Source organism: Ornithorhynchus anatinus, chromosome 5 (genome assembly GCF_004115215.2).
Source record: "Ornithorhynchus anatinus isolate Pmale09 chromosome 5, mOrnAna1.pri.v4, whole genome shotgun sequence".
Lineage (NCBI taxonomy): Eukaryota > Metazoa > Chordata > Mammalia > Monotremata > Ornithorhynchidae > Ornithorhynchus > Ornithorhynchus anatinus.
The window spans coordinates 66042117-66059006 of NC_041732.1; the positions used below are offsets into that span (position 1 = coordinate 66042117).

Genomic DNA, 16890 nt, shown 5'->3' on the forward strand with positions numbered 1-16890 from the left:
GTAAATAGAGTATTTACCTATCCACCTATCCAGTATCCACCCTCCCCTTAACACGTGAAGTGTCCAAATTCAAATCACTCTTCTAATAATGGAGTAATAATTATGGGAATTGGTAAGCGCTTACTATGTGCCAGGCACTGTACTAAGCGCTGGGATAATCAGTTTGGACATAGTTCCGGTCCCACATGGGGATCACTGTCTAAATTAAGAGGGATTTAATCCACATTTACAGATGAGGAAACAGAAGCTCAGAGAAGTGGGACTTGCCCCAGGTCACAGAGCAGACATGTGGCTTAATGGATAGAGCACAGGAGCCAGAAGGACTTGGGTTCTAATCCCAGCTCTGCCACTTCTCTGCTGTGTGACCTTAAGCAAGTCACTTTACTTCTCTGTGCCTCAGTTACCTCATCTGAAAAATGGGGATTAAGACTGCAAACCCCGTGTGGGACACGAACTGTGTCCAACCTGATTACTGTGTATCTACATCTACCCCAGTGCTCAGAACAGTGCCTGGCACTTATTAAGTGCTTAACAAATACCATAAAAAAAGTTTGCTTGTATAGGAAACTCAGTGACTGCTTCATCAATTGTCTTGCACCTGAGGGAACTGAGGCACAAAGAAGTGACTTTCCCAAGGTCACACCGCATGCTAATGTTGGAGCCGGGATTAGAGCCCAGGTCCCCTGAATCCCAGGCCCGCGCTCCATCCAGACTCCTCTCTGCTCCTCTCCCTGTGACCTTAGGCCCAAGAGAAAGGGCAAAAGAGACAGAGTAACAGCTTCTTCTTCAGCCATTACTCCTGCTGGAGTTGGTTCTACTGCCTTCACTGCCCCATCGCTTTTCCTGCCCACACAATGTAGGTGAATACGTTGGCAGGGGTGGGGAAAGCAGCACTTCACCCTTAATGGCAGGCCTTGGGCAAGAGTCCAATTTACCATCCATCTGTACTTGATTTTAAACAGGTTTCTCCCCAGGTTCAAAAGCCAGTGTGTACTTGGTCACTCACGATGCCAGACATCTTTGAGGTATCACTCTGTGGTGGAAGTGGGTAGGCAGGGAATTCTGTTTTTTCCTTCAGGGTTGCTGGCTGCCTCTCATGGATTTTTCGTGGATGGTACATGCAGTGCTACCCCCAGACTTTTTTTACCAGCTCTTTCAATCAATCAATCAATCAATTAATCAGTGGTATTTATTGAGCACTTACTGTGCACAAAGGACTGTATTAAGTGATTGAGAGAGTGCAGCATAAAAGAGTTAACAGATACATTCCCTGCCCATGAGGAATTTATAATCCATAGTGGGGAGAGTTTACAGTCTGTAGGTCTCTACACTGCCCTCCATCCTTTATTCTTTCAGCCCCTCCTCTGCTAAAATTCACAAAGTAACAGTTTGGAATCAGAGTTCTGAGAGAGGCAGGGAAGTCCATTATCAATGAAATTCCATTAGATCTTCCCCAGAGAAGATCTCACTCCAAACTCCAAACTACATTGTGAGGAGAGAAGGAGAGGGGCAGAAGGAGAGGATGCTAAGGAAAAAGAAAATAGAATTAATGGACTGGGGGGGGTGGATCTCTGGTTCTCTCTTCCACTCCCTTCTGCAACCCCCTCACACTTGGATTTACAACCTCACCCTCAGCTACACAGCACTTATGCCCTTAGGTATAATTTATGTATTTATATTAATATCTGTCTCCCCCTCTAGACTGTAATAATAATTGTGGTATTTCTTAAGTGCTTTACTGTGTGCCAGGCACTGAATTAAGGGCTGGGGTGGATACAAGCAAATCAGGTTGGACATAGTCCCTGTTCCATAAGGGGTTCACAGTTTCAATCCCCATTTTACACGGGGTAACTGAGGTACAGAGAAGTGAAGTGACTTGCCCAAGGTCACACAGCAGACAAATGGCAGAGCTGGGATTAGAACCCACGACCTTCTGACTCCCAGGCCCATGCTGTATCCACTACGCCATGCTGCTCTCCAAGCTCCTTGAGGGAAGGGAAAGTGTCTACCAACTCTGCTGTATTATACCCTCCCAAGATTTCAGTACAGTGCTCTGCACAATATGATTGACTGGTCGATTGAAGGGCCAAAGTATGCAGAAGAGGAGAGGAAGAAGCTCTCTCCTCCCCACCCATTCATTCATTCAATCATATTTATTGAATGCTTACTGTGTGCAGAGCACTGTACTAAGTGCTTGGAATGTACGATTTGGCCACAGATAGAGACAATCCCTGCCCAGCAACGGATTCACAGTCCGCAAATATCATCCTGTTCTATGTACAGAAGTGCTGTGAGTGGGGATTAGTGCATATGTGCTTAGTTGACACAGAGGTGGTTGACGGGGGTGGTCGAGGGCAAAGAAAAATTAAGTAGGGAAGGCCTCCTGCTTGGTGCTGTCGCTACAGTTCAGCAAGATTTAAGAACTGAGTTTATCACCTAGTCGTAAGTAAGTTGCTAAACCACTGGGCTTTGAAGAAGGGGGGTGGGTATTAGCAAGAGACAAAAGAGAGGGGATGAATGTAAGTCTGGAGGGGGAGGAAAACGCCTCAGAACAGGACAGAGAAGGAAGTGGAGGGTGTGAGGGGAGCATTTGGATTTTTGGATTCCTGGATTACTCCAGCAACTAATGCATGATGCGTCCCCAGATTCTACATGTCGTCGTCATTTGGAGCCAATGGTGCATCTGCCTCTGAAGTGAGAGATCCTCCATGGTACGGAACTGACTTGGGATTGATTGTCAGGAAGGCTGTGGGCAGAGATATGAAAGAGGAGGCACCCCCGCCCCACAGGGGAACATGCATAAGGGAGCCTGGTACCTGGTGGGCATTTTCTGCAGCACATTTTCCCATCTCGATCATAGTACTCCGTCTCCTGCTGACACTGGTCTTCGTTTCTTGGCGCATACGGCAGAGCCAGACCCTGAAGCAATGAAAGGGAAAAAAAAGGTCAGACTCCCCTACATCCTGGACTTCAGCACTCTGCCTTTGTTAGCCCAGAAGCCGCTCTTTTGGGACTGGAAGGCTAACTCTCCCAGGCTTAATCACAAATTTTCATAGTGTGGGAATCTGGAAAAACAAGGGCCTCAACTTCCTTCCTCTCTTGAATTTAGAGTTTCAGTTCCTTTGGCTCATGAGCAGAGCACAAATGGCTCACTGATGGTGAGCAATGTCCTGGGGAATAATAACAGCAACAATAACAATAATAATTATGGTATTTCTTAAAAACACTATTAAGTGCTGGGGTAGGTACAAGATAACAGGCCGGAGGGACACAGTCCCTGATCCACATGGAGTTCATAGTCTAATCGAACCCCCATTTTGTGGACGAGGAAGCTGGGGAACTGAGAAGTGAAGTGACTTGCCCAAGGCAGAGCTGGAATTAGAACCCAGGTCCTCTGACTCCCAGGTCTGTGCTCTGTCCATTTTGGCCATGCTGCTCTCCAGCATTAGCTGATCCATGGTGTCAAATACCACCAAATGAGAAGACTTGTTAGAGTTTACTCTACTTAGCCCCCCATTCCAGACACCCATTAGGAGCTCCATAAAGGGCTAACCTGGGGTCCAGTGTCTGGAAGTGAGCAAAACAGAAAAGCAGTGTGGCCCAGTGGGCAAAGCACAGGCATGAGAGTCTGGGTTCTAGACCGGGGCTCTACCACTTGTCTGCTGTGTGACCTTGGGCAAGTCACTTGACTTCTCTGTGCCTCGGTTATCTCATGTGCAATATGGAGATGAAGAATGTGAACCCTATGAGGAAGAGGGACAGGGTCCAACCTGATGATCTTGTATCTTCCCCAGTGCTTAGTTCAGTGCCTGGCACATAATAAGCTCTTCAAATACCATTAAAGAGAGAGACAGAGAGAGAACAAAAACCAGACTGAACATTTCTTCTAATTAACTAAGTTTCTTAAGGAAGCCTGTGTCTTTATGAGATACAATCTTCTAGGACCACAATGTTACTAGAAAAGGAAAACACAAAAGGCTTTTTAACCCAACCTTTTCCTGTTTTACTGAACTGATTCAATCATGCTCATAATAATAATTTACATCTCTGGTCCCAAGAACCATTAGCGGAAACCCAAGCCAAACACTGAAAGAATCCTTCTTGTATCTTTCTGAGAATTCCCATGGCAGGGAGGAGGTAAAAGGAATCCCAAAGATACATCACTCAAATTCTCAGTTCCTGCTCCCTGCTCTTACTCCTTCAAAACTACTATCCCTCTCCATCTCTCCTACTCTCCTCTTTCAAATATCGCCCCCAAATTCAGCGCATCAGTGGGGGATTTCCTCCCTGCCACTCCTACTAAAAGACTGAAAATCAGACTTTAATTAAAAAAAAAAAGATTCCTGGTAAAGCAAAGCCTTATACTTATTTATTAGAATCCTCTGTTCTCTGACTGAAACTGTGAGTTAATACAAGAGAATGTTTTCTCTAGGTTTGTAGTACACCTCAGCTCTCGTGGTTCAGTTTTTAATAATCAATCTTATTATTGATAATAAAGATATCAAGTCATAGGCACACTTCAGAAACATCCCCCACAAGGAAGGGAAGAGCTTCTGAGTTCAAGTCAAACTGTTCGGGTCCTGAAATGCCTCTTACTCAGGGTCTTTTCCGAGAGATCAAGGGTCTGGGAGGAAGCAGGGAGAATTAATTCTGTGCCTCTTGCAAATTGTCTGTCTAGAGAGCAGCCAATAGCCCGCCTCAGGTTCTTCTCTGAAAATAAAATAGCTGGATTTGTTGTAGCAGCAGCGTGGGGGTTTCCTGTTAAAATTCAAAGAAATTGATCGGAAAGTGTCACATTCAGCACTGAGTAATTTTTCACTGTCCTTGATAAAGGGACCACTTAGTGAAAACCAGAAACGTCAATAGCCCCACTGGTACTCAGAGAGCTTTAAAAATGGAGTGGTCCTTGAAGACCTGGAGGGACAAACCAAAAATAGGAGCTAGCTGATGAGGGGGGGAGCCAAGATGGTGGCCTTCCTGATGGCTTTCCCACCATCTTGCTCTTTTTTTCTTCAATCTGCTTCTGAGTGGTTCAAAAACGAACATCCACTTCCTCCACCGGACCTTAATAAACCGAAACAAAGCTTCCTCTCTTTCAACAGTTGTCTGACCCGAAGAGCCCACCCTTGTTTTTGACTATATTGTGTACAAATTTCTTAAGTTAGAGGAGAGAGAGGAAACACACTTGTGAAGGATTCATGGCAACCCAATGAGGAACAGAAACCCCTTACTGCCTGATGTTGAAACAAAGAAAGTGGTCAACCCCGAAGTTCTCCTAACCTGGCTCCATCTGCTGAGGGGAACGGTGGAGGCGGGGAGTCAGGCTGCTTGATCTCTATTTCTTGCCACAGATCCACTTTAGGTACTCGGCAGAATGCCCCTCCTGCCCCTGCCTCAGTTTCCCTATCTGAATACCAATGAATTGGGTGACTTCAGGGTCACCAACAGCAAACCAACCAAATTAGCCAGTGAAGATAAAATAATCTGGAAGCTCTAAAGTAGGCAGCTCCTACTTTATCATCCAAATGATAACAACAACAGGAAGAAGTTGGTCAGATACTTTTTTGAGGTTTTGGATTGTTTCTCAGATTTGGTTTACTGTCATCTTTTTACAGAAAAAGGTTCAGAGAAGCCAAAAAAGGCTCCATCCTTTTGTGTGGCTGTACTTCGCTGCCCCTACTGAGGCCACACCCCCAAATACAGGGGATTTACTCCATGAAAACCATCTTTGGGTGTAAATAAGCACAAGGTTGCTCTCCAGAATTTGAAGATGATGCTACTGACAATGAGATTTTACCCACAATACAAGTGTGACTGATAAGGCCGATACATGATTGACAATCTCCTCCCCTTCGTTCGCGTGGCTTAGTTGTATGAGCAAGGGCTTGGGAGTCAGAGGACGTGGGTTCTAATCCCAGCTCTGCCACTTACCTGCTGTGTGACCTTGGGTAAGCCACTTCACTTCTCTGGGCCTAAGTGACCTCATCTGGAAAATGGGGATTAAAATTGGGAGCCCCATGTGGGACAACTTTCATTCATTCAATAGTATTTATTGAGCGTTTACTATGTGCAGAGCACTGTACTAAGCGCTTGGAATGAACAAGTCGGCAACAGATAGAGACGGTCCCTGCCGTTTGACGGGCTTACGGTCTAATCGGGGGAGACGGACAGACGGGAACGATGGCGATAAATAGAGTCGAGGGGAAGAACATCTCGTAAAAACAATGGCAACTAAATAGAATCAAGGCGATGTACATTTCATTAACAAAATAAATAGGGTAATGAAAATATATACAGTTGAGCAGACGAGTACAGTGCTGAGGGGATGGGAAGGGAGAGGGGGAAGAGCAGAGGGAGATGGGGGGAAAAGAGGGTTAAGCTGCGGAGAGGTGAAGGGGGGGTGGTAGAGGGAGTAGAGGGAGAAGAGCTCAGTCTGGGAAGGCCTCTTGGAGGAGGTGAGTTTTAAGTAGGGTTTTGAAGAGGGGAAGAGAATCAGTTTGGCGGAGGTGAGGAGGGAGGACGTTCCAGGACCGTGGGAGGACGTGGCCCAGGGGTCAACAGCGGGATAGGCGAGACCGAGGGACGGTGAGGAGGTGGGCGGCAGAGGAGCAGAGCGTGCGGGGTGGGCGGTAGAAAGAGAGAAGGGAGGAGAGACAACTTGATTACCCTGTATCAACTCCAGCACTTGGAACAGTGCTTGGCACATAGTAAGGGCTTTATAAATATCGTTATTATTATTATTATTATCATCCTTTCCAGGGTTATGCAAGTGCCAGCCAGAGTACTTGGTAGCATTTTTATTTCTGCCTCTCGCATTCATGATCTCCTCATCGTATCCCTCTTCTGCCACTGCCTTCCGGCTCTTTATGTTACATCTTTTCACCTGTAGGTTTGCTTCACTGGTCCTTCAAAGCAATTCTTCAACCCTCTCCCCACACTTTTACCATCCCCTCTTGTTGATGGTTCTACCAAATCACCTCAATCTACAGAAATTTTTAGGTGCTCTATTAATGTCATTTCTCAAGTGCCCCACCCATGAGGCTGAGCTAGTAGGTGCCTCAATGCAATTGGTGAAATGATTGCCATCCCACAACGACCAAAGACACACAGAAACATGCATGTTCACATGTACCCACCCGCCCCTATGAATTTGGAAGCAGTATGAATCTCTACACACCAAGGAGGTCACGCCTTCATCTACCGTGGCTCTTTCCCTTATGACTTTCTCAGGGAAAATATTTCAGGGGACCTAAATTTTTGGCCTTCCCTGGGTTATTTTCAACTTTGGCGGCTCCACATGCTTCTAATGCTGACATTCAGTTTCAAGAGACAAAAAAAAATATTAACATTATTATTTACGAAAACTGCCTGTCTAGACACTCTTGCTATCGGTCCCAGCCCCGGCCTTGAGCTTATGGTTTCACCAAAGGATGACTCTATCGGGGGTATGCCAGAGGTGGAGGTGGGGAAGGGAACATGTGCGTAACTGCTGGACCAACCAACAGCCAGAAAATGTCTGAAGGGCCCAGGATCAACGATAAATGGCATGGGAAGTCAGCCAGCCAGTCAGGAAACGACTCAAGGTGTTCTGTCTGGTGGAACTCAAGCTCTCCAACTCCAGTCGCCGGTGCGGTCGACGCTCTCCCAAAGCCGCCGGCCACCCTCTTCACCAACCCTGCTCTGGCATTTACCCAGCGCAAGAGTTCTGGGGATTTCAAAGTCTTGCACCCACATTCACAAGACTTAACAAGTCTGTAGCAAAGAATGGCCTGATTCCTCCCGGCTCACATGTGAAAAAAAAATGGAAACTACTTAGAGACTGGTTTATCGAGGCAGGGTTTACCTTAGAGGGTGCCGGGAAGGTTGCTGGAGCCTCACACTCATCATCATCATCAATTGTACTTATTAAACACTTCATGCAAAACACTGTACTAAGCGCTTGGGAGAGTACACTATAACAGAGTTGGCAGACATGTTCCCTGCCCACAGTAAGCTCTTAGTATGTATGGGCTCCCCGGGGCAGAGATCTGGGGTTCAGGGCAGCCCAGAAAGCCCCCACTCCTCCAGGTAGATGCTGGGGGAGACTGGCAAGACCTGTTCAGCTCCCCGTCTGCTCTCTGCCACTTTACAGCTCCCTCCAGGTAAATCTAGTCTGGTGGCTAGACCTTGCAGGGGATCAAATGGAGGTATCCGAATAGCAAGGATGAAGGATTATAAGGAACCTTATTTTCCCTCCCCGCACCAGTGGTGTAGGGAAATCTGAGAATCCAAAGACCTCCTTCTCCCCAGCTTCAAGGGGCTGGACCGTTAATGCAGGTCAGTAACGAGGAGGAAAGAACCAATCAGTCCCAGAATTCCTCTCTGAGACTGTGAGCCCCACCTGGGACAGGGACTGTCTCCAACCCAATTTGCTTATACCCATCCCAGCGCTTAGTACACTGCCTGGGACATAGTAAGCATTTACATACCATAATTATTATTATTATTAGGTCAAACCAGGCCATTTCACACTCTTGGGCTGTCAAGCTTCACCTGACACTAGGAGTGACAGCCCCATTTGCTGAAGCAGGAAAGCATATCAAGCAATAGAGAAACCACATCATTTGCAAGCAAAGGCCTGCAGGCTCTCTGATGTAAGAAATGGAAGATATTCACCCGCTCATAACAATTTTAGCTAAAGTTTTTGTGGTTTCCCTGGAGGCAGACTCAAGAAGCGGGACCAGACCTTGACAGTCAGCTCTGCCGCACTTCAGGCAGTTTAACACCTTCCCCGCCCTTCCTTTCTCTCCCCCTCCCTCCCTCCCCAGCCCAACAGGAGCTGCAATTTCCAATCCTCAAATACAGAAGAAGGGAAATAAAAAAGATATAAAGGGAAACCACATCACACGGATCCTGTCAATAAGACTTCCCAGTTTCACCTGCCCCTTGGCTGACCTGCCTTGTAGAAGTCAGCCAGGTGGGCCACAGAGACTTAATCACACAGGAAAACCTACAGCACTTTGGTTCGTATCCGCTCCTCTGATCTCTCATTTTCCTGGGTCTCTTTCTTCAGAGATAGGATCGAGGCACTTAGCTACTAATCAAAATGGTACCTGGGTGGGTACCAGTCACTGCACTGGTGGTCTTCTGAGACTCAGAGTGCCCCTGAGGCAATGACAACTCTTAGGGTAAGAGTCAGTCTTACAGTGAGAAATGAAGAATCTGTGAGCCCGGAAAGATCCTTCCTGTGTATAGCTGTTTGAGAAGAAACCGGGCGGGGGAGAGGCTCACGAACAGTGAAGCTGTCTAGTGAGAATGGGTTTGGCCCTGTGCAGAGTGAAGATGTCAGCCCGGATGGGGCCCGGGGGATGTCCGAGTCCAGGGCATTCTGGAGGCTGGTACCTGCTCAGAGTCACAGATTAAGTGGAAAGGCAGGGGGCAGACACTGAGGCCTACTGTCCGCAGCGGCTCTGGAGGGAACGTGGGAACGGGCTCTGGACAATCAGTTAAGGATGGAGCCGATAAAAAGAGTTCCTTCCTCTCTGGATCTCAGCTCCCGCCCTTTCTGGTCTCGGCTAAGCAACTGAGAAGCAGCATGGCATAGTGGATAGAGCATAGGCCTGGGAATCAGAAGCTCATGGGTTCTAATCCTGTCTCTGCCACATGTCTACTCTGTGTGACCTTGGGTAAGTCACTTCACTTCTCTATGCCTCAGTTACCTCCTCTGTCAAATGGGGATGGAAACTGTGAGCCCCACATGGGACAGGAACATTGTCCAACCCAATTTGCTTGTATCCACCCCAGCCCTTAGTACAATGCTTGACACATAGTAAGTGTTTAACAAATACTATTATTATTATTATTTTTAATGGATCCCAGGCCTGGGAGTCAAAAAGATCTGGCTCCTACTCCCACTTGCCTGCTGTATGACCTTGGGGAAGTCCCTTAACTTCTCCTGGGCCTCAGTTTCCTCATCTGAAAAATGGGGATTCAATACCAGTTCTCCTTCCTGCTTAGATTGTGAGCCCCATGTGGAACAGCGACTGTGTCCAACCAGATTATATTGTATCTACACCAGAGCTTGGCATAGTGCTCAGCAAATAGAAAACACTTAGCAAATACTGATTATTAAAGAGCCATAGAGAGCTGGACTGCAAGTGCAATTATTTACAATTTTTAATGATTTAGCCCCTGTAGTTTCTCACTCCTCAAAAGACACTCATTGATGGAGGTCTGTTGGTTTTCTTGGACCTGGTCAGCTTTGGAAAGCCAAATCATGCTTCAGAAGTGACTTGTGGCTCCTGAGCTGGCCATTCTTGAGGCTGCAGGCACCCTAAGCTGCCAGGAGCCAAGGCCCATGAACACTTTCTCCCTGGAATCAAAGTACGGAGATCCCCTTCCACACAGCCACAGGCTACCCCATGTCCATACGCAAGGGGATGTCCACAGTTCCTCCCACAGAGAATGAAATTGACTCAACCCCTGGCTGGTCTCCTGGCTCTTCTTCTCCAGTATCTCCATGCTGCAGGAGCCTCCTCTTACAACACTGCCCTTCTTTGGTTGCCATCCCCAGGCCCCATTCCATCCCACTTGCTGATTTCCAGCACTTAGACCCTCTCTCTGGCTCTCACTTCTCCTTGGTCTCCCAGCTTCTCGCCACACCTCATTTTCAAGATGAACGGGAATTTCCACACTTCAGAAGGAAAGAGACACTTATAAGAAGACACTGGACTGGAGAGTCCAGGAAAGTAGTTGGTCATTCTCCTCCTCCTACTTCTTTGGCATTTGGGAATTTGGTGGGTTATCAAATCCTTCTTCATGTCCAATCTCATCGGTACACAAGGATGGTGAACGGTAGCTCTCAGCCATCAGTGTGTACTGACAACAATAACCCCCGACACGCCAGCTGCCTCTGTTTAATACTAGTGCAATCCTAAATTAAAGTTTGTTGAGAATTTTGAGCTCCTCATCAGGAAGACACTCTGAGACAGGTCTTTCTAGCCCAGAAAGGAAGGACTGTGGGTAGGGAATGTGTCTGTTTATTGTTATACTGTACTCTCCCAAGTGCTTAGTACAGTTCTTTTCACACAGTAATCGCTGAATAAATATGAATGAATGAACGAACCAGACCCAATGGGGGCTATATGGGCTGAATGGCCCAAGTAGAATTGATTAATCATCAGTCAGTGGTATTTATTGAGCAGGCACTGTGTGCAGAGAACTTGGAAGAGTACAACTCTGTACTCTGGAGTTGAGAGACATGATCTCTGCCCATGGAAAACTTGCATTCTAGAGGGGGAGAGAGAGACATTAAAATAAATTACAGATAGGGGAAGTGGGTGGGTGAGCATCAAGCACTTAAGGGTGCAGACCCAACTGCATAGGTGGCACAGAAAGGAGTGTGAATAGGAGAAAGTCAGGAAGGCTTCCTGGAGGAGATATAATTTCAGTAGAGCTTTGAGAGGAATGACCTAGGGTCTGGAGTCAGGAAACCTGCGCTTTAACCCCAGCTCCTCCATTTGCCTACTGGGTGACCCTGGGAACTCACTTAATTCTTCTGTGGCTAGTTTCCTCATCTGTAAAGTAGAGACTAAATACCCGCTCCCCTTGGACTGTATCTGGTCTAATTGCATTATATCACTGATTGGATTAGAAGAGCAGCATAGAATTGGGAGTCAGAGCACCTGAGTTCTAATCCCTGATCTGCCAGCTGCATGACCTTGAGCAAGTCACTTAACTTCTCTGTGCTTCCATTTCCTCATCCGTAAAATGAGAATCTAATGCCTGTTCTCCTCGCTACTTACAATGTGAGCCCCATGTGGGACAAGGACTGTGTCTGATCCAGAGCTTAGAATGGTGTATGCCACATCGCAAATGCTTAACGAGAAGCAACATGGCTTAGTGGGAAAGACACAGGCTTAGTAGTCAGGAGACCTGGGTTCTAATCCCGGCTCCACCACTGCTCTCCTGTAATGATCTTGAATAAGTCACTTAAGTTCTCTGTGCCTTAGTTTCCTCTTCTGTAAAATGGACACTCAATTTCAGCACTTAGAACAGTGCTTGGCACATAGTAAGCACTTTGCAAATGCCATCATTAATTAATTCCTGTTCTCCCACCAAATAAGACTGTGAACCTGAATGTGGGAGAGGGACTGTGTCCAACCTGACTATCTTGCACCTACCCCAATGCTTAGAACAATGTTCGACATAAAAAGTGCTTAAGCTCGTTGTGGGCAGGGAATGTGTCTGTTTATTGTATTGTACTCTCCCAAATGCTTAGTACAAGGGAAGTGCTCAATAAATGACTGAACAAATACCATTAAACAAAACAAATATAACAATAATCATAATATTACCTTCACCAGGACAGCACAGTACTTGGGACTTACTATGTACATAGTAAGTGCTTAACAAATACCTCTATTATCATTATTATTATTATTATTAGTAATAAACCACATAGGCATCCAATTAGTTCATTCTGAATGATTGGGCAGGAGCTGCAATTATTAGTGGTTTGGGAATGTCCAACTATGCAGCAAGGGATAAAATTGAACAATTTCACACTTAAAACAATCTGGTTGTCTTCCCTGTTCGTGAATTCCTCCGATCAGTAGTATAAATAGACACTTCCTCCACCATGGCTCACAGCCCACGTGCTCCAAACGTGTGCTCCAAACCACAGTGACATCACTGCCCTTTATGACTTCAGAATATGCTGTGGTGGAAAAACACTGTGGGTTCACAGGGGGCCAGGCTGGGTTCTTTTGGGCCCAGGGGCAGAGAATAACTCAGCTAAGAGGAAAAAAAAAATCATTATGGTATATCTTACCGTCTCTCAGAGGCAATACAAAAGAAGGAAACCGCGATTAAGAGTGGCCTGAAACCATCCCTGAGGTTCCACTGCCCACAACAATGGAGAAGAGAAGCCACATGGCCTAGTAGAAAGAGCACAAGCCTGGGAGTTGGGAGACCTGAGTTCTACTGGCAGCTCTGCTGCTGGCCTGCTGTGGGATCTGGATAAGTCACTTAACTTCTCTGGGCCTCAGTGTCCTCATCTGTAAAACAGGAATTCTTTCCCTGTTTTCCCTCTTACTTAGATTGTGAAACTAGTGTGGAAGGATTGTGTCCAACCTGATTATCTTATATCCATCCCTGCTCTTAGACTAGCATTTGGGCCAAGAAAAGTTCTTAACAAATACCCCAATTATAATTATCATTAGCATTGGAGGACTTCTTTTAGGACCACAAACTGCCCAAGTGCCCTGTTCCTTGAACGAGAAGGATTCCTGCACTGGGCACTTAAAATCTCGATGGTTGCCCCCTTTAATGAGGTCTCAGTCTTCGCAATTGCCTTTTATGAGGGGTTTTATGAGGAGACTGGTGATCATCTTCCTCAAAAGAGAGAATGAGGAAATAGGCTCCCATTGCAGTAACAGAGATTTGTGTTCAGCCTATGGAGGGCTGACAGACAGACAAGACACGACACTTAGGAAGGTGGTGAAATAGCTGTCCCGGGAGATCTTTCAAAATGGAATATCCTCCCAAACATTTGAAATATTTAGTATCTAAAGCTTTTCTGCCTCCTCCACTCTTATTCTCCCAAGGTGACTTCAAAGCAGCTCCCAAAGAAATCAGGGTTGTCAGAAGTGGTAATAGTAGCAGAAGTACTTAGTAATAATACTACTAATAATATTTATGTGCTTACTCTGTTCCAAGCACTGTTCTAAACACTGATTACAAGGTAATCAGGTTGTCCCATGTGGGCCTTACAGTCTTAATCCCCATTTTACAGATGAGGTAACTGAGGCCCAGAGAAGTGAAGTGATTTGCCCAAGGTCACGGAGCAGACAAGTGGCGGAGTTGGGATTAGAACCCACGTCCTCTGACACCCAAGCCCGGGCTCTTTCCACTAAGCTACACTGCTTCTCTTCCTCTTAGGGGAAGCAGCGTGGCTCAGTGGAAAGAGCCTGGGCTTCGGAGTCAGAGGTCATGGGTTCGACTTCCAGCTCTGCCACTTGTCAGCTGTGTGACTGTGGGCAAGTCACTTCACTTCTCTGTGCCTCAATTGCCTCATCTGTAAAATGGGGATTAACTATGAGCCTCACGTGGGACAACCTGATGACCCTGTATCTCCTCCAGCGCCTAGAACAGTGCTCTGCACATAGTAAGCGCTTAACAAATACCAACATTATTATTATTCTCTTAGTACTTGGAATATGGGCCCCAAATGGGAGAGGGATTGGGTCTGGCCTGATTACCTTGTATCCTCCCCAGTGTTTAGTACACTGCTTGGCATATTGTGTTTAACAAATACCATTAGTAGTAATATTATTATTATTTAGCAGCAGCATTTTTTGAACACACACACTTGGTCCAGAGGGTGGCATTATCCTTGGCCTTCAGCTGCCAATAATAACGATGGAATTTGTTAATCACTTACTAGGCACCAAGGACCGCTCTGTTAATCATTCAGTCTCCTGTATCATTCAGGAGACATATACAAACTGATCTTCAGTCCAGCTAACTTTGTCTACACAGAACATGTTTGGCATCGTTTGTTTCAAATAGTAATAATAATAATAGTAACAAAAATTGAATACATACCAAACACTGTGCTAAGTCAGATCAGACACAGTCGCTACCCCACCAAGGGTTTACAGTCTAAGTGGGAGGGGGAGAGATAATTTAATCCCTGTTTTGCATATGAGGAAATTGAGGACCAGAGAAGTTAAGTGAATTGCCTAAGGTCACAGAGCAGGCAAACGATAGAACCAGGATTAGAACCCAAGTCTCCTGATTTCCACTCCTGTGCTCTATCCATTAGACAATGTGGCTTCTATAAAAGTGATGAATTGCAAACAAAATATTAGGTACCGATCACCCTTTTGACCCAGTGATGACTAAATGGCAAGTAGAATCTGCCCAGATTCTTTTTCACATTTTTCAAGCTTCTAGGCTGTGAGTCCATTGTTGGGTAGGGATTGTCTCTGTTGCCGAATTGTGCTTTCCATGTGCTTAGTACAGTTTTCTGCATACAGTAAGCACTCAATAAATCTAACTGAATGAATGAATGAAGCTGCCAAGCAATTCGCCTCATGCACACATACCCAATACGTGATCTGGGCCTGTGGTTTTTCTGATTCTGTCCCTTCTTCTAATGGGAAAAGCCCAGCTGATATTGCTGGCCATTAGCTAGCCAACTCATCTCAGTCCCGATCACTGGGAAAGGACAAGTCAACCCGAATCGACCCAAACTCTCAGCCCTGTGAGTCAGTGAGAATTGTGGGGGGACGGGGGAGAATGGATTTCCTGCCTCTACCTCCACCCCACCCGCCAAAACTGGTCCTCCACAAATCGAGGCTCAGCTTTATAGAACAAAATCCAGGCAGTCTTGAAATTTCCTCTGAAGCCCGGGCAGTGTTTTTTGGGGGGTTTTTTTGAAGGCATTTATTAAGCGCTATTTGTCAGGCACTGTTCTAAATGCTGGGGTAGATTCAAGGTTATCAGGTTGGACACAGTCCATTTCCCACATGGGGCTCATAATCCCCATTTTACTGAGGCACAGAAGTTAAGTGACTTGCCCAAGGTCACACAGCAGGTAAGTGGCTGAGCCACGACTAGAACCCAGGTCCTTCTGTCTGACAGGGTGGTGCTCTATCCACTAGGCCATGCTGCTTCTGGTTAATTCAATTAGTCAAAGGTACTTATTGAGTGATTACTATATGCAGAGCACTATACCATGATCTTGGGATATTACAATACAACTGATTGAGCCAGGAGAAGCTCCAAGGGTATGTAGCCCATCAGGAAGCAGAGGGCCTGGGAGGATATTCTGTGGGGAAAGAGCATGGCTCAGGGGTTGTAGAGGGAAGATTTATATGCTCGAGAGAGACTGCGAAAGCCAAATGGGCATTTGCTATAGCCTGGAAAACAGCAAGTTAAACATTATTTAGGGAAGACTAGAAAATTTGGCCAGCCAGCCAGTGTGTTTGGGAAAGCTGTGACACCCACCGGAGATGAGAATCCTTACTTTCCTCTCTTCCATGGCCTCACCTGGCCAGGCAAGCCAGAGAAAGTGCCAGATCTCTGACTGCAAGCACACACAAATACCCATCCAGGACTCTCCCAGGTCCCAGAAACAAGCCGCCTCCTGCTTTCTGGGGGCCTATTGAAATCCCCGCCACCCCAGCATCCCAGTGCCCAGAGACCCTCCACTAAGGCCGGCTTTCCCTGCCCATCCTGTTTCCTCCAGGCCTCACCACTGGACACTGGGATTGTATTTGCTAACAAGGAGCAGGATGAAAGGCACTATGGTCCTGTGGAAATGGCACGGGTCTGGGAGCAGGATACCTGGGTTCCGATCCCAGTTCTACTATCAATCAATCAACCATACTTACTATAATAATAATAATAATGTTGGTATTTGTTAAGCACTTACTTTGTGCAGAGCCCTGTTCTAAGCACTGGGGTAGATACAGGGTAATCAGGTTGTCCCACGTGAGGCTCACAGTTAATCCCCATTTGACAGATGAGGTAACTGAGGCACAGAGAAGTTAAGTGACTTGCCCACAGTCACACAGCTGACAAGTGGCAGAGCCGGGATTCAAACTCATGACCTCTGACTCCCAAGCCCATGCTCTTTCCACTGAGCCACATTGCTTCTCTACTAAGTGCTTACTGTGCTTAGGGAGAGTACAGTACAACAGAGTTGGTAGACAATATTCCCTGCCCACAACTAACTCAAAGCTTAGAGGACTACAAGTTTGCTGTGTGACCTCAAGCAAGTCACTTAACCTCTCTGAGTCTCAGCTTTCCCATCTTTAAAATGGAAATAACAACTACTGCCCCTCCCACCAACACTTCCCGAGAAGTGGGCAGCAGTGTAGCTTAGTGGATAGGGCACCGGCC

At 46.4% G+C, this 16890-nt stretch overlaps 1 protein-coding gene across 3 annotated transcripts in view; it reads right to left on the reverse strand.

The window, feature by feature from the left end:
• TNFRSF1B (TNF receptor superfamily member 1B) overlaps positions 1 to 16890 on the reverse strand; it is a 52582-nt gene that overhangs the window by 29194 nt on the left and 6498 nt on the right. For 2 of the 3 annotated variants that reach the window (XM_029066552.2, XM_029066555.2), the window contains exon 2: positions 2817 to 2919. In XM_029066552.2, the coding sequence (XP_028922385.1) occupies positions 2817 to 2919 (103 nt within the window). Of the gene's footprint in view, positions 1 to 2816; positions 2920 to 4596; positions 4671 to 16890 lie in introns of those variants that run through there. The other variant, XM_029066554.2, reaches the window with a different exon arrangement.